The sequence below is a fragment of the Watersipora subatra genome, chromosome 8 (genome assembly GCF_963576615.1).
Source record: "Watersipora subatra chromosome 8, tzWatSuba1.1, whole genome shotgun sequence".
NCBI lineage: Eukaryota > Metazoa > Bryozoa > Gymnolaemata > Cheilostomatida > Watersiporidae > Watersipora > Watersipora subatra.
In genome coordinates this window covers 34,084,110-34,103,091 of record NC_088715.1, presented here as the reverse complement: position 1 = coordinate 34,103,091, position 18,982 = coordinate 34,084,110, and the positions used below count along the sequence as shown (strand labels likewise).

The following is an 18,982-nucleotide window of genomic DNA, read 5'->3' as shown; positions in this document are numbered from 1 at the left end:
CAAGGGAATACGGCCCTGTAGTTCATTGATATCCACAACAAAATCGTGATATTAGAAATGCAGATAATTTTGTGTGTGATGGAGCTCATTGGGAAATTTCTAGTAAATTCGTTATTTTTTTATGAGCAATATTTATTCGTTAATACACCGAATGAGCAGCATGGCAAAGCAAATTAAGATAACAAGTTTTTTTGGAAAAGCCAAGGCAAACGAAGAAGATGATGATATCAGTTTAGTCACCGAATTTGTAACTGATGAGGATGAAAGTCTGGTAGGTGAAGTCATACAATTAAATAATACTTATTGTAGTGATGAATTTACTGCCAACCAAAAACGATAACAACCCTCACCAGGTCCAACCATGTTATACAATTCTGGTTGTGATGTTGGTTGTTATCTATTTTCTTTTTTATGAGACATGTACTGTATTTGATTTTTGTTTAATTTGAAATATTGTGAACTCAAAACGTGCCATGGCCATCGCTTGCTATAAATACTTGAGATCTGATATTGGTACCATATCGGTCACGACGGAAAGGACCGAGACGTCATTGATAGTCCAAGAAACAAATGGCAGCAAGCGATCACGTTGAATTATCGATTTCTGCCATACATTTATACCTGCGGGTTACAAATACAAACTAGTCGCAAATATAAAAACTTTTTTTACTAGAGGACCGGACCTGAGGAATCTAATTTGTTTGTTCCACTGTATTTATTTTCACATCACTATATTTTCGCACTCATCAGAGCTGCGAAATTAAGTTGCAGCGAAATTTTACTCTGTGTGCTACTCACGAAACTAAATACTAGCGAAATATAAGTGTCCTAGGGTACTATAACTTTACCTGCTGTACCCGCGACCAGTCTATGCTCTGCACATATCAACAAGATAAAAATAAGGTATGGAGTTGTATTAAGGTGATAGCCTTAACAACTTGGAAGTAGTACCAGGGCAACTTAGGACATAAAATTATGTTGCATTTGATAATGGTTAGTGATTAATTTAAACAAAAATCTTTGTTTACTCCATCAAAAAGTATCATATTTTTCTATCATTTGTGATTGTTTTTCATGTCTGAGATGAACCGATTGCCAGGATGTTTCAAGATTAAAATCGATAAAGGTTGATTGCGATTAAAACGCTCAGATCAAACTAAAGAACGATTATGGTGTCTAAAGTTGCAGAGACTGACAAAATAGCCAATATCAACTATAGTAACTGGTAACATTATTTCAAACGTATTTTTCTTCTCAGCATTTTAACTGCAATCAAGTCTTGCCAATTTTTAATCTTGAGACATCCTGGCAACCAAATCACCTCAAACATCAAAACCAATCGTAAATAATAGAAAAATACTAATACCTTCTGATAAAATCTACAAGCAAGAGAATGGCGGCATCACGTAAAAACTGAGCAGCATTGTTTGCCACAAGAAAAAGAAATTTGAAAAGAGGACTAGCCCAGTAGTAACCCTAGTAGCTTGGCAGTACTAACTTAGACTAGAGCGGGAGTGCAAAGACTACTACACACTGTATCACAGTACATCAGTAGTAATCTCACAATACATCATTGATCATCAGTGATAACATTGTTCGCACTATCAACTTTTACATAAACCAGTAGTCAGGGACATAGCTTTCTCATTATGCAATGCTGAAATGCTAGTCAGGCAGCAACTATAATGAAGGAAAATAAAGGTCAGGCAATTTGCGACAGCTAATCACCATTGCTAAAGTAGTAAAATTTTCCAGCCTGCTGCGGGTTTACGGCGAAATATAGGAAACGTTTGACAGCCATCATATCTGCGTTGAGTATTAACATCCTTTCGGAATAATCGCAGAGAAGATAATCACAATATACAGCAATACTGTGTCTACCAATCTTTATACACACTCACGACAGCATCAATCCAGTGCAGTTAGTTAAACCACTGCGTAATTACCTCATCAGATAAGAAAAGAATGAGCAGCGATGTAACCTTTAAAAAATGAACAACAAGTATGCGAAGATGAAACTGTACAGTAGAATTTTAGGAAATGTTGGCCTTGTGATATGGTTTTTTCAGATTACAATGCGGAATACGACGTTTTTTGACCCCTGTCGATAATATTTTCCCTGCATTTTGGTGTGGTCAAATAATTACTAAAATGTCAATGCGTTATTGGCCAAAATCCTCTCACAAAGCATGAGACCCCTGAGTGTTATTAGCTATAAGTTGCTTACGACTAGATAAGTGAAGAATCACCTTGCATCACGATTATCTCATGCAAATGTTTTCGGTGTCGTAATACTATGAGCTCCAAAAAAGCGCGACAACAACGCTAGCTTGTGATAAAATAGCGCTTTTTGAGCTCATGTTTCTCGCTGTTCAGCCTATTAAACATCTTGTAACAAGCTACAAGCAATGTTGAATAGCTTACCTACCTTTCAGAAAAGACTGAGATTATTTTGAAGGCTAAATTTGGAGAATAATGGGTTTTAAGACACTCATCTCTATAATTCTAGACCGGACTAAACATCCCAACTTCCGTTCCTAAAAGGCTAGGCTACGTCACATATTTATGGGCGGGGCTTGTTGTGTCGATTGTGTCGCTTTCGAAACCGATATTGGATCACTGCAAAAAAGTCTTCAAAAACAAAAATTACTTTGAAAGTTAGTGGACCCATCTTTATTTTGAGCACAAAATCGGGAATCAGCGTGTCTGATTTACCATTCACGAACAATGAAAGCTGTTAGTATCAGTTATTCTTTAAGTCTTCTACCCTCTCATTTTCATGCGGAAACAATTGACACTTGGTTATTTTTCATAACAACTCTTTTCATATTGAACAACCAATCACAATCAGCTAGTGCAGTCTTACCTTGAGTTACGCAACCAACGCAACGTATACACTTAAAAAGTATGTCAACCTCTTCGCTGCGTATCTAACCAGTTACCCTAATAAAAGTAACCTCAACCCTTACTGCACAGGTTGCCTGCATCTCATGTATCACACAAAACCAATAATTGTATACCAATGTGATATGATAGCAAGTCTCATGGGAGGAATAATAAACCTTACATATCCACAATCCACACTTCCACTATAGCAATCCAGAGTAATAATTTCTATCAATCAACCTTTCACATATTACCAAATCAATGAAAAGTTATTTGTCTGACACCTATTAGGCGAGAATGTGCTATGGAGCTGCGATGATGGGTCTATTCAGCTGCATCGGCTCAGTATCACTAAAGGCATAGCAGCCACCTGTCAGCTCCCGGCACAACAGCTGTTGTCTAGCTGCGCTTGATACCTACGGGTCTTTATGAGTGATTGAATGACATTCTCCCTAATCTGTGTCATGCATCATTTGTATTCTAAGCAAAGTTGGACTGCCCAAAAGGACACTGTTTCCATTGTGCGGGTTTGAACTTGTGAGCACATAGAGTTGTCATTGGATAAGTGTTTCAATGGAAGTTTGCATGTTGCGGATTGAAACGGGCGCTTAGTTAGAAAGATAGGGAAGTCTACACCAGGGGTCATAGCGACGCGCTGCTGTCTCTTCAAATCAAATAACAAAAACTGAAATGTGAAAAAAGTTTTAAATGGAGTAGCTTTTTATCTGCATCATTCGCAAGTGCCGTTTCCATTTTTTGTAACAAATTGCAAGCACGAAACATTCGATAAAGATTTGCGACTAACAATATTTACTTGACTTTAGGGTTCTTACCCATCTTGAGGGTGACGCAAAATTTCGGATTAGCCGTGTCATAAAAACATAGTGGGAGAGTTTTCCAATTATAAAGCTGGTAAGAAGGAAATTAGGAAAATCTACTGTAATTTCCAACAGTTAGTGAGAATAGAACATTGCACGCCAGCCAATGTACATGTAGAACAAGAGAATTCTACCGAGTTAACATTCATTACCCCATATTGATCCTACCAAGGCAGCGCCTGACAATAATAAAATCTCTTATAAGAAAAAATAGGCCTAAAAACAGACATCCCATGCACAGAACCAGACAACTTTTTTAACAAAACATTGGAGTTGTTTTCCTTACGCAGGTACTTTTGAATGAGGTAGTTATATTCCATGGCCTGTAGCTCACTTTGATCAGTCAGTAAAACCTTGTTGATGTACGATAAGTTAAAAGCTTGGCTACGATACTTACCCTTCACCTACTAGCAGCAGTATGATAGATATATGGTAGATAAACAGCCGTGATGTGAGATGCATGCCAACACTTTACCACAACAACTCATCAACATCTGTCTTAAGCCACAGAGTGATACTAATAAATTCTGGCCTTGATTGCCCTATCTTTCCATGATGCACAAATTTGATACAATCCGCAAGATAACCGCATCATGGAAACGGCATAAATCGTCAAGCTAAGCGAGTTTTCCGATTCATTCGCAAAACCATATTGAATTAATCATGCTGGTGAATGATGTGCATTAAAATACCATTCGATTTTAAACGTTTGCAATAATTTCGTCATCCTTTTTCGATCGAGTTTCACGCGTTTGCGTCGCTTACACGTGCTTCGCTAATAGTTAACTTCTAGCGTACAATTCCTTACCTTTTTTTAACAAGGCGCTGGAGTCAATCCGCATCATGTGAATGTCTATAGAAACACTTAATCCACAAGGTAACACAACTTGCGCACAACTCCTAATCTGCATGATGCAAGTCATGGAAACATAGTGAGGGTAATGGTGATTGCAAACACTTTAAAGTTACTCAACTTGAAGGGCCTCATAAAAGGACCATGGATATATTAGCAAATATCTTCCATTACTATCTTTGTGATTACATAATGTTTCATCTTCCGTTGCAAGCAAATGTAGTTTAACAGAAACCTCCAGCTGTCTCTGATATGCATTGGTGTTAGCATGAAATCATACCCATCATCAACTACACATAAAAAGAGAAGACAACTGCCCTTACGACAATTCGAGCATTCTGGGAACAAGACAGCATTTCCGGATTGCTGATTATTTGACACTACCAACATGAAGTCAGTGATTTGAGAAAACTAATAATCTAGCCTTGGATCTTAACAAACACAATGACTAATCTAAATATTTCTGGCTAACCAATTTATCTAGCACCCTTTCGAGCATTTAAGCAGAAATGATTTCTTCAGAGTTTACTGTGAGTCTGTCTTTTAGCTCTAGACATTTTATCTCCTTCGCCAGTGGCCCAATCAATTGCCAACAACTTTAACCGCATAGCATAAGTTTTCATATGACTAACTTTCCGATAAGTAAAAAGATTCAAACATGGATTGTTGTGATCCACCTTGGCTGTAATTGTCCATATCCGTGCCTAACTAGTACCAGCTACAATGGCATTCTGTATCACACTGATTAACAACATGGGAAATGTTTCCTTATTACCAGTCAAGCGATGACATATACTATAAGCATTTCGCTTACCTATTCCTTACTATAATAAGAGGTCCACCCATCTAGAGACACGCTTAGAGGTCAGAAAGAAGATTACATCATACGAAATTTGAACCTGTAACAATGGGATTCCATGCGAACCACCCTACCCTCCTCAGGCTATCATTTGTCTTCCATGATATGGAATTGTTGTGCGTAGACTTATTCTCTGTGCTTTATTGGCACCCCAGTCTATATCTCCCAGCATACCTTACTGTCAGATTACTAACTAGAGTATTAACTTTACCTATTATAGTTTTACTATAATAGGTAATACTATAATAATAATAGTTACTATAATAATAATAGTTACTATAATAAGAGCCGTTTCCGTCCATAGCCAGGCTAAAAGGTTAGGAAAAATATTACATCTTACGGGATTTGAACTCGCGACTTTCAGAATGGCGGGCCACCACTCTAACAACCGCGCCACTCGCCTACATACCGATTACTATCAAATAACTGTACATAGAGTTATTACATCTGATAATCTCTCATAGCACACTAGACTGTCAGGGTAGGCTACTAGTCTCTCCTGTAGTAATGTACAATACCGTACAAACATCCAAAGCCACCATTGGCGGTCGGGACGATAAAATACCGTTTCACACGAGATTTGAAGTCATAATATTCAGCTTAGCCGCTCTATACTGTACAACTTAGCTATACATGCATTTTATAATACTTGTGCGTATACTTATTCTCTGCTCTCCCATCTCTTTCATAACACAGCAACCTTAGACAGCAAGGTCTACTATAATACTATAGTAAGAACGGTGTCTGTTTGTCCCATATACATATAAGGTTTATATATCTATGGTTTGTCTATTTGTTTGCCCAAAGCCAGGATTAACGGTTAGGATACAATATTGCTTTCATTGAAACTCCAACACAACACATTCAGCTTTGTAGACTGACACTCAAACACCTGTACCAATCATTTAGATATTTCTGAATACTTGTGCGTATACTTATTCTATGCTTTATCGGCACACCTGATCTCTAACATAACACTATGCTACCAGGGCACTACTAGCGCATATAATAACAGACTCGAGTAAAGGAATGAATACCGATTCATTCACACCGATAATTCACATTACAGTTATTTGGTATGAAAAGATTCACCATGTCTTACTATGTTGTGTTGTAGGTGCAAAATATGTGAAAATGTGATCAGAAGCTCTTAAAATCTCAAAAAACCAAAAGTTAATCGGCGACATCACGAAAACGCCAAAGATCGGAATTTGATGTCAAATAGATTTGTTTTTTTTCACATAATTATTTGCTAGACAGCAAGGTCCAAGCTGTAAAGAAAAAATATTGTTTTTCTAAAATAAAGTAAAATTCTGGTATATACTATAGTAAGAGCGGTGTCTGTTTGTCCATTCATTTGGCCAAAGCCAGGGTTAACGGTTAGGATAAATGATTGCGTTCATTGAGACTCCAACACAACACCTGATCTCTAACATAACACTATGCTACCAGGGTACTACTAGCGCTAATAATAACAGACTCAAGTGAAGAAATGAATACCGATATAGCAATGTCATGCACAACGAGTCAAGAGCCCCCGAGAAGCTGCAAAAGGTAAACAAATTCAGCGAAAAATAAGCAAAGATGTTTTCCACATTAAACATACGAGTATCAAGTGTATATATATATCGAATTTCAAATAGCCATGTAAGGCTAGTCCTCCTAGTCATACAGGTTCAACTAAAGCACTAAATATTCCAATACAGTTACACAGCCTACCTTCACTATGTCAAGTCACTTCAGCAACTCGCCTTCAATGTGAAATCAAAGTCATTAGAAGAAATAAATGACCTGTCTTACATAGTCACATTCCTGTGGCTAAATCCTACATACCATGCACATAACTACTCTCTCTCTCATAAGCTATCATTTGTCACCTGACCTTGTCAACTATAGCCTTAGGTCATGACTTGAGTAGTTACACCATTTATAGCTTGTCATGTAGCTGATACTAATAACACTAATTATATCCTTGCAGCTTGCTACAAATCAGATTAATTTAGTACAAATGATCAGGGATCAGAGCGGTCACAAACTAGCTTAAGGACCAGACTTCATGAAAGGATCAAAATGTCAACTGGGAACCAACAAAATAGCTAAGATCTCAAGCAGAGCAATGTGCCAAAGATTAACGGAGAATCATGAGTCTACTCATTACAGACTACAGGTTTGGCTACACACAGACTGAACGTGCCGTTTGCTTTGAAAATGAGTTTGAAACTTATCAGCAATGCGTTGTCAACGTGCCCTTTCAAAACATAAATTTTGGGCTACAACGGTGGAGGTGAACCAACGCATCTGTTATTGGATGAAATACAGTAGTTTGTTATTACGTTATCAATTTAATTTTATTTATTTCCAACGCGTCCAAGCTTGGCTGTTTAACGACTATGACAACAGGGTTTCGCGCAACCAACTCTTTAACTCTTTCGCTGCCGTAAGCCGATATATCGGCTTTTCAAGATGGTTTCACTTTTCTTTTAAGCCTGGTTTCCATGGCAATGATCACTGGACAGCGCAATGATCGCGCGCTGCCCAGTGATCGTGCGCAATGCATTTCTTGGGCTGCGAGGCAGTGTTTCCATATCGCGCGTAAGCTCCATGCTTGCATTGGACAGGGTGGATACTTTCCTTACTTTTTCGTAGGAGAGATATATTTCTTCGGAAAAACAGACTTCCGTTGCGAAATTACGCTGTCATATAAAAATCAGGCTTACTCTTTCGTACGGGAGACCGATTTCTTCGGAACAAAGCCCTTCGCTGGAATTGTGGGATAGGTTGAAAAGGTCTAGCGGTGTATTGTGGGATACATAATCGCACGCACCCATCGTAAGGATCCATTCTGTTGGATACTTGCGATCAGCGTACACACATCGCGCGACCGTCGTGCGTTGACTGTTCCATATCACAACTGGCCTACGCACGATTTCGTGAGCCTTGTTGAGCGCCTTGCGCTGTCATATGGAAACCAGGCTTTAGTTACAAAGCCTATACCAAAGCTAGACCAATCAAATTTTGTCTCCAGTAAAAAACCTCGTTGCCAATCACTTGCCATCAATAAAAATTTGTTTGGCTAAATATTTTCAACAATTCGTGGTGATAAAAGTACCAACTGTAAGACGATATATCACCTTATAAATAGGGTTTCACTTTTCTTCTAATTACAAGGCCTACACATTAGCTAGACCAATCAAAGTTTGTCTCCCGTGAAACAACTTTGTTAACAATCACGTGCACTTAAAAGTAATTGTTTTGGTTCAACGATTCCATTTCAAATTATTTTTCAAAATGAAAAAACCTGATCGTTATCGTCACGGCAAGGAAAAACACACCGCGTTTGTTCAACGCAAATTAAACGTTGGATATTTTACAAGAATGGAATTTATTTTGTACTTATCTTGTAGAGAATTTTGTTTTGAATAAGACGCATTTTACAGTAAAACGATATCTGTTTTTATTTTCGGGATATTGCAAAAAACTAGCGGTTTATCGGCTTTTCAAAAAGATCGTTTTATTAATTTGGGCAGTTTATTCATTCGGTAAGATTTTAATGCGGTAGTGAAAGAGTTAAAAACGGGCAAAAATATTTTATCAGGGTAAGTAACTAAGATATATATGCGATAAATTGGAACTGGTTAAAAACCATATTAAACAGTTTTTGAGATAACTAGATAAGTTAACATCATTTTTTATAGTTTAAATTTGTCAAACTTCAAATATTTCAGACATGGTTGTTTTCATTATTAACTTTTACTGTTTACTAGCTGCACAAACGCTATTGCAAATCGTTGATGATACTTGCTACAATACAAATATTTTGACGATACTTTGGTAGCGATGCTGACAAATCCAGCAAGCGTATTATTGTCCTCACCCGAATGAGACCAACTCGCATCGGTCAATATATTTGTCAACATGATGTACCATTTGGCAGCGTTGGTGTGTGTAGCCACTTACAATATCGAAACTACACGTCGACGAAGTATTTCATTTATACATGGCCGGCCCAGCCTTAAGCCTGGTTACCATATACGCCGCAAGCACCGGCGACAGCACCACAGGCTATCAACGGTGAAATGTAAATCTACGCGCCGAGTACCGCCGGTAGTTGCCGGTGGCAACTAAATGGAAAACTAAACGGCATGCTCGAAACGGCATAGCGAGCGAACACTTTTAAGCGATTATTAGCGATGCAGCTGCTTTATGTGAACAGAAGCCACCAAGCCTAGCATCGCAGGTGTTTTGCTGGACAAAACACCTGCGATGCTACCGCCTGGGTCTCGCAGGTGCTACCACCTTACCGCCGGAGTCTCGCAATTGATATAGGAACCAGGCTTTACGTTAAAATACAAGAACTAGCAGAGATACAATATGCTAACAATCACATGATACATGAAGAACCAGCTAAGCTAAGCCTACAGGCTATAAAACGAATTCAACATTCCTATTAAATAAGCTCAGAATGGAAAATATAAAAACTTTGGATTTGAAGCGCTTCGGATTATGGTTACTAAAATAATTAATGCTCACTTGACATTTTATAAAAAAACATCAGTAGCAAATGTGCACAGCAATGTGTCCTTGACACACTTTTAATCAATCAAAACGTCAATACATCGGAAGATTGGTAAAATATATGTGTGTGTACTGATATTGAGCCAGCAAATATTGACAGAGATTGTGCTGATGCAATCGTTGCTCTACAATTTGAAAGATCGATACTGTTGGTCTTGAAATATCGATCAGCGTCGGTACAGAGCCACAAACGTGTGATTATGAAATTTCAATGGCAAAACTTGTAATAAAGCATAAAATATTAAACCAAACAACTTAATCGACTGGTACGTGTCGGTAAATCTATAGCTTCTGATCCTATAAAGCTATTACTTCATCACTCGGTAACCTCGGCAGCGAGACATCGGTGAGTCAATTAAAAGGGTAGATATGACAAACAATACAATTTAACATTACAGCGAGGCCACTTCCAATAACGACATGACTTACCTGTCTGTCAGCGAATTGGAGGATGCCGAGGCAGTTGGAAGGGTGAAGGTGATCGACGAGGAACTTACTACATGCATCGATGACTTCACTGAGTTGGAGAATGCAAGCAGCTGTTAAAATATCCTCTATGTTCTCTGCTTGCATGGAGAGAGATCCTGCAACGAATAGTAGCATTCAGTTATCTAGACTTACAGCCAAAGTTTTTGGTGAACAGCAAAAGAATTATGATGTGAAACCTAACATCAAAAGTTTGCACGGCCGAAAATGTTACCAGAAAAATATAGTGTAAAATATGATGCCAGTGTACAATAAGTAGTAATACTAAAAAACATGTTCAAAAATATGCCGACACAGCCGAGTCGCTACTTCAGGCAGCTTTTACATAAAAACTTGACACAATGTTTCTCCAAGGGTCAAAGTTTTTAGGTGAAAATGAAGAAACAGAAGTTAAGAATGGAAAAAACTCCAAATAGAAACTGCATCAGCTAACTTGCTAGGCCAATTAAAAATTAACATGTTGGAAGTTGTATTTATACAACTTATAAGTTACACTGTGTACCGCATTCACTCATCTACCTACATACCGTACCATCCACCTTATGTATCACCCAGGCTACACGTCTGGTTACTTGTCTTTAAGGTAACAATAATGCAACAATAAAAACCTTTGCATGGATTATGTTTTTATTTCAATCGGTAATCTTTAAAAAAATTATGTTTTTCATTACACGCCAAAAGAAAATCGACAAGACAGTTATGGAGTTGAACACAAGTGTTTTAAAAGTTGGTTATCTAAGTTGGTTGTGGAGAAGTTATGATAGTGAATTGTAGGTTGTAGTAACAGAAAGTTCATAAACTGAAACATATGAAGGTGGATTTAGTACGTTGGTGTCACGAAATATAAAATGATGTTTGTCAATCGACCTTCACCTGTGTACATATTAAGTATCAATAAACAGATACTCACTTTGTGAACAAGCTAGGTATCAATATACCGACACTCACCTGTGTACATGTAGGTTATGATCGCTGAGAGAGCGTTGCCGTCAATTCCCTGCAGTGTTATCTCATTTTCTTCGGCCTCTAGAAGGTCATTAGTAAACATGGCAGAAAAATAGTCTGAGCATGCAGACAGTACTAATCTAAAATAAGAACATTCGGAAAGGCTCAGCGTATGTCTAATACAATCTATGCAAACAGATAATAGAAAAATGCTTTTTACTAGATGATGTTACCGAAAATCTACCAACAAACCAACACAGAAAGTCAAAGTGCCGACCATATACCTATTAACTATACAGTATAATTAATAGGTATATGTTGGTTATATAGGTTAATAGGTTATATAGGTATATGGTGCCGACAATGAAATCAACATATATTCAGAAAAACTTGATATGAGAGAAGCTAATAAAGTTCAAAAACTAGGCTACTTTTCTCCAATGCTCAGCAATGAACCAAAACACAATCTTTTGTTGTCAATTAGCTATTTTTCATGACGCATTTTGATGAACAAAATAGAGGTACACTAGGAGAGGTAAACTACAACAAATGACACAATTGTTGTGATATAATTTTAAGATCAAACCCAGCAAGAAAATATTGCTCCTCAAATCTTGTCGACTATAACATAACAAAATATTGCTCAAAAGTGGCCACATCCATCGCAAGGCAGTAAAACTGTTAATTAGACATTTACGACAGAAAAGAGTTTTTATAAAACATATAATAAAAGTACAGAATTTTAAAATTCTCTCAGCTATAAATAGTTAATAAAGTTAAATAGCTCAACTGAGTACTTCAGCATTTACCAACATTTAGGATGACACGTTAAAACAGTTTGAGACAATCCATCATTTTTTGTTGACGTCATCAAGCCGTTTGCACATGCACTCGTTCACGAAAAAGCCGCCATATTTGTAAAAAGCGATCGTTTTTCGTTAATTTAATAATACTTTTTGGTGTTGTTTTGATACCATAATAAAAAAATTGCAAACAAAAGCATCGTTTTCAAACATTAATTGCAAAAGCTTTGTGTTTTTAACGATAAAATTGTCTATAAAGATGGCCGACAATGATAAAATTACATCACGAAAAAACGAAAGATAGGCAGATATCACTATTTATCTTTAGCAGGATTTATTTTACAGAAAACCGATCTAATTTTATTCAAGGACAACATGCATCGTACAACTTCATACTAAAACTAAGGATCTCTATCATGCACGTAGACACTACTAGCAACGATTGGACGTATTGGACGATTGGATCTAAGCGTATTGCAAACAACACTGACATCAAGTGTCAGCTTAGGATGGGGTTATAGAGAGCAAGACAAGCACCAACCTGTGGGCAGGTATGGTACAACCCTCAGCTACCAGAGTCACATCAGTGAGTGTGTGCGCATTAAAACAGTCAGTGAGCCTGCTGAGGATCTTGTCGGCGTGATTCTTAGGTTGAAAAAATGTTTGCTGTTCCTCCATTCTCAAATCTGAAAAAGACGTATGCAACAAAATAGTCCCTAAACCGTTGAAGGAAATGACTAGTGTCATCAGAATAGACAAAGATCGGATATAAAGTTGAAGGATCTCAGATCTACTGTGTTTGACTTTTTTCGAGTCATACGAATTGTTGGGAAGTACATCACCGGAAGTCATACATAACTTTAGAGCAAGGTTTATACATCTATGTAAAATGTCCATTATAGAAATTTCCTTCATAGCGTTATATATATAGTGCTTGTCTATAGTACTTTTTTGGCAATAATTTCATCTCAAAAATACAAATGTTTTTCAATTTAGGCTATAAAACATTTGTAAAACAATGAAGGGCAACAGTTAGCCCTCGAAATCGAATAAATTGACAAACAGTGTTTAAAATGCGTTCTCTGCGAAGAGAACGGAAATTAGGTGAAAGATTGTTAAAGCAGCAGGCAATGATATTTTCAAAATAATTGTTAGCGGTTGTATGTAATTAAATAATAATAAAGTTGAAATTAGTTGAGAACTTGTAACTGTCATGTAAAAAACGAGGACAAAACCATGAAAAACTCTTGAAACATAGAATTGAAGGAAAATAAACATTTAGCATATTTTGCTTCAATTCAAGGTTTCAAGATTTTTCATGGTTTGTGTCCTCTTTTTTACATGACAGTTACAGATTCTGCCATGTAACAGCATTATGACATTAGCGTTTTCTAGATTCGATATAGTAATAATGTTTTATTATGTTTTTAGTTATTTCAAAACACATTGATTTGCCTATCGTAGTTATTTTCTCGATGCTATGATATGTTTCAGATGCTACTAAATAAACACCTGTCTGCTGCTTATGCAGGACTTCAAATGCAGTTAACCCATTCCAAGATTTACTTCATGTATAAAAACTTTTGTGTATTGGAGTGAATATTCTCAAAGAATACAATTCTGGCTTTGTAATTTGATTTCACACCTAAATGACTAATAATTGAAAAAAGTATAGCATTTAAACAAATCATTATATTAAATAATGTAAAAACAATAACCATAAACAGCTAGAATATCTGTAAGAAACTAAATTACAAAAGTAGCAATAAATGAAAAGGGTCGATTATGGAGGTGTAGCCTTGGGGCCATAGGAGACAGATGACGAGGCATAGGTAGAAGTTTGATAGATATGCAAATCTAGTCTCAACTAAGACTGTGTTATAGTAACATATGTTTATTGATTTGTAGCAATTGTTTAATAGATATTTATTGTTTTAATATTTGGTAATTTTTACAATTCATCTTTAATTATAATGTCTAGTCCTTGCATTTTCACTTGGCTTAATCATTCTTGTTTAGTTTGTCTTTAAAATAATTACTAAACAACTTGTAGACTTAAAGCAAGGGTTTCCAATTAGGTTCGCTGGTTCCCCCCTTCCAGACTACGAAAACTATATTCCACTCTATTTTATCAGGCTTCGTTTTGCTTTCAATCTGCATACTTCTTCATATTTTATCATTTCTGCATTCCACAGCACCAAATATTAAGTATCACAGCATTTAGTAGTTTAACTATCTTTAAAAAGATCTGGTCAGCATCTTATTAGTGAAAAGAAAGTGGAAAATCCCCAAAGTTATAGAAAGTATGATGAAACTATGAATCCCAAGATAGCACACAATGTAATAAACACCCAGTTTATTAACAACTAACAACAATATGCAGCATGTAACTATTATGCGCAGCTTTGCAAATACAATGTATCAGCAAAAATTTATAAATAAAGGCCGGAATTCCCCCCTGATAATGAAAATCTTCCCCTTTGGGAACGTCTGACTTGAATTAATCAGAAATTGCAAAAAATGTTTGCTACAACTTTTGCCATAACTGGACAGAAAACATTGTCTTCCTAATTTCACATGTTCAATACAAAGCATGTTCAATACTCATAATTTGAAGCGGTCGTAAAAAAAAGTTTGATTGATTATAACTTGAATAGAAAATATAGCTAGTTTAAATTTTTAACCTAGCCAAAAATTGAAGAATCTACAAGCGTTGCTTTTGTAATACTTAATTAAACGTGATTAAATTAAATCGAATAAAAAAAACTTAATTAAAAAGAAAAGTAAAAGAAAAAGAAAAGCCTGAGAAATAATAAACTCTCTTCACCTTTGTACTGTTGCCATGGAGACATAATAATGCTAACATCGATAAACAGTAGATAAAAGTGGCATACAATAGACATAACTTCCTTAGCAGGGCATTTCCAAATGGTTAGGTGTGATCCAGAATTACGTTGGTAATAATCAAATGTGCTTTGATGGCCAGTATTAGACTATCTAAAACAAAGGTCTTAGAAAACCTCAGACAAAATATAAAACGTTTGCCAGTACATTAAATATTTATCTTCAGTCGACTAGATAGTTGGCTACAACTAAAACATCAATACCGCACCTTTGTAAACAGCCAGAGCTACAGCTTATAGGCTGCATGTATACTATACATTGCATATTAGATTATATAGCTTGAAGCTTGCCAAATGTTTCATGGAACGATTACTGATTAAAAAATTTGTTTGTCTGGTAATCATTTTTACAAAAAAATATTTATATATTTATTTAGTATGTTTTTACAGACACCTAAATGAATGCCCTAAACGTAGTCTAGATCTGTTTACAACTGAAGTACTGTTAAGTCAAATCGTACAACTCACGACAGAAAAGGGTGACGTTTCTGAATTGCAGACGTCAATTACATTCAGCATTTCTAGGTATTATATCGATGTGAAATGTGAGATGGGAGGAAGGCAGAAGATTAAGTGGATAAGATAAATATACTATATATAAAATAACTATATAATAGAGGATATTAAACTGCAGCCATTGGCAGTAACTTAGTAATTATAGTGAACATAGCACAGTTGACTTCAGATTTCAAATAGAACCATAACATCAATTAACAAATTCAAACTAATCAATCATTACCCTTACTTACATGTATAATCATTACACCTTACTTTATGAACACTCCAATCTAGTAGGCGGAAGTTGGTATAAAAGTTTTTACTGTACTACCATATAAAATTATAATGAGTTAGCGTATCAAGTTGAAGAGAATCTTGAATCAATTTAATAATGTTATGTTTGACACCATAACAAAATGTAAGATCGTAACAAATGTCCACAAACTGGTAAGCTCCGCGCAGCACAGAAATACAATGTTTTACATGATTACATAAGCATGAAAACTATAAAAATCTTATGTAACGGGCACAAGTGTTGTTTGTAAAATAAGTGTAACAAAATATTTGACATCAAGAAATCACTAGGCCAACTACCATATTTAAATAAAGAAAACAGTATAGTTTATGGGTCATGTGTGTATAGGTATATGTGAAATGAGTATTTAATTGGTATATTTTATAGTAATAACAATTGTGGAACATTGTATACTTGCAGACAATTCAAACATCTTGATTTATTGAGAATACTAAATATAATTGCTTTTTTATAGCTCCTATGAGGTTGCTGATACTTCAATTACTAAGCGAGTTTGCTCAAGTTGAAATGCACTCCATGTACACAGACACGTGGTGTGACTAACTTGAACCTAGTATCAAATATAAAACTGGACGTTGAAAAAGCTTTCACCATGGTTAATATGTGTAACTAATATACTAGGTTCAAATTTTCCCAAAATCATTACTTTGGCTTTAAACCATGAAATAATACGGTTCTGGCTTCTTACTAGTACGCGAAAAACACTTTTGGTCAACCTAATAGGATAACCTAGTAATAGGTGTTAAGTATGTGTAAATAACAGATTTTTATGACCAAATGCATCAAATACGCTTCCCACAACAGCCAGCTTGAATAGGTGAAAATTTTATTTTAAAGATTATTCCAAAGTTACAAAATACTTTGACCTGAGCCATGTGCTGCTTTTTTAGGTATTTGGTTTCAACTTTCAAAATTTATTAGGCAATTCAGAGTAAAAATCAGATTGTAATAATATTCTATATTTAAAAATCCATAATTTGAAAGAATTACTGTCTGTAATAATTTTCAAACCGCTTAAATTCGTCAAGGAATCTTTAACTGAACGCACCATTTATGTGCTCACCATCAATTTGCTGAGGGTGACAGTTACTGTAGCACTATTACAAGTTATAATTAACCAAGGAAAAAATATAAAAGCGAACAAAAGCCTAAATATCTTTACCGAATGTCACTGAAAGACAGTAGGCCTACATGCCTGAAAAAAAATCCCCTTATTTCAATTGATAATCGATGAGTTGGTGTGGTTGAGTGGTTGGCAATGACAGCTGGATATGCCCACTGATACAGTCTATGTGTATTAAAATGATATAATCTTACAAGCTATGGCTTATGGTAATTCAACACATAAATCAATAATTATTGAGAATATTTAAAAGTTCATGAAATAGCTTATGCCAAAACAAGTACACTAAATAGATAAATTGTTCATTCATTTGTTATGCGTATTATGTTGTATAGAAATATCCCAAAAACAACATACCAACAGGGAACGCAGCTAGATTACAAGATAAGCATATAATACCTACAAGCAGCAAGACGCCCAAAGACATCAAATGACTAAATAATCAGAAAACATCAAAAGCAAACTAGAAACTTCAAAATTAGAGGAATTAATCATGGAAATCGCGTAAACACCAGCTGGAGAAACTACCAAAGGGATGCAGAAGCAATTTAATCTACTGACCACCACCAGAAAACCACCAAAGAAGCATTGGAATGGAATCAAAAGATTTTGTGTATACAGATTTGCCATCCTCTGTCAGATGCGACCATGATGGTATCATGACATAGATGGTATCATGACATAGATACCAGGAATAAGTCACGAGCTCCACCCTATATGTCTACATCACGACACCAGCTTAAGACTTACGCAAACAAGATATCTTCGCAAACCTTACATAAATCATTGAACCAGAACACTCCATCTACTCCCACAGGCTAGACTTCCCACATGCTAGACATCTATAAAAAAGAACAGCTCCAATGACTCAGTCTCTTTCCTGAGGGCCTACTTAGGCGCTCTCCATTTTACCTGCTGAGTAGCCATTCTCTCCTACTTGTCGAGTCTCTTTCTCCCACCAAAACTCTCCACTGACTGTTATGACTGTTATGACTTTCGTTTGACTGTTGAGACTCACAGTCGTACAAGATTGAGCAAGCAAACATGACGACCGTTCGAGTGAGGATGGAACTTTCGTTAGCTATTCTAACCTTTTGTCATTAGTATTGCTCGTTTAGAACTTTGTTAGTAGTGCAGTCTAATTGTTTGACTTATAGAACTAAAAATTATTTTCTACTGGCAAATATCAGTATTGCTTACAATAGCTTAACACCTTCACTGATACCTGAACCAGTAATAATCAATTCCGTTCCCACAAGCCAAGCAGAAGTGCACCACCTGAACATAGTCAAAGTATAATAAAATTACTAGAGCAAGTTTAACACCGATGTTGTGTGTGGGTTCGAATTAGTTGTACATAACATAATTTCTCCATATCCAGCCATAACAACAACACACTTACGAGTAACTAGACTGTACGATCGAGTGTCAATTACGAGCAAAAAGGCTAAATGCAAAAAGATTTGCTTAATATTTATTAAGCGTCGTAATACTCCGTAATGACATCACAACCAAAATTCGTTTCTATCTCTCGATAGTTAACAGTCTTCAATATATGAAACAAACAGCTGGTAAACAGATCACAAGTCTTTGTTGATTCACTTTTACAAAATTCATAAACAGGAAACAGTCCGTCGGTAGTCTCATCGGTGATACGGTTTAAAATTCGCCGATTTCGGCTATAGGAATGGCTCCGCCCATTCAATTGAAAAACGGTAATATTGGAGCAAGACTATCGCAGAAGACACGCGTGGTGTTCGATATTCACGAGAGGACAACTCTTCATCTTGTCATCATAACTTTTTAGATGCGCAGTGTTTTCCATAATATTTAATTGACCTTTCTACAACTTGTATC

The 18,982-nt window shown here is 36.1% G+C and overlaps 1 protein-coding gene across 1 annotated transcript in view; it reads right to left on the bottom strand.

Moving 5' to 3' along the window:
• The window catches only part of LOC137401996 (kelch-like protein 5), a 41,714-nt gene extending 23,042 nt beyond the window's left edge, over positions 1-18,672 (bottom strand). Inside the window, exons 1-4 of the mRNA XM_068088466.1 lie at positions 18,528-18,672; positions 12,827-12,971; positions 11,486-11,622; positions 10,481-10,635 (exon numbers count right to left, since the gene is read on the bottom strand). Of these exons, the coding sequence (XP_067944567.1) occupies positions 10,481-10,635; positions 11,486-11,622; positions 12,827-12,963 (429 nt within the window). The 5' untranslated portion in view covers positions 12,964-12,971; positions 18,528-18,672. The remainder of the gene's footprint in view (positions 1-10,480; positions 10,636-11,485; positions 11,623-12,826; positions 12,972-18,527) is intronic.
• Positions 18,673-18,982: the final 310 nt, after the last annotated feature.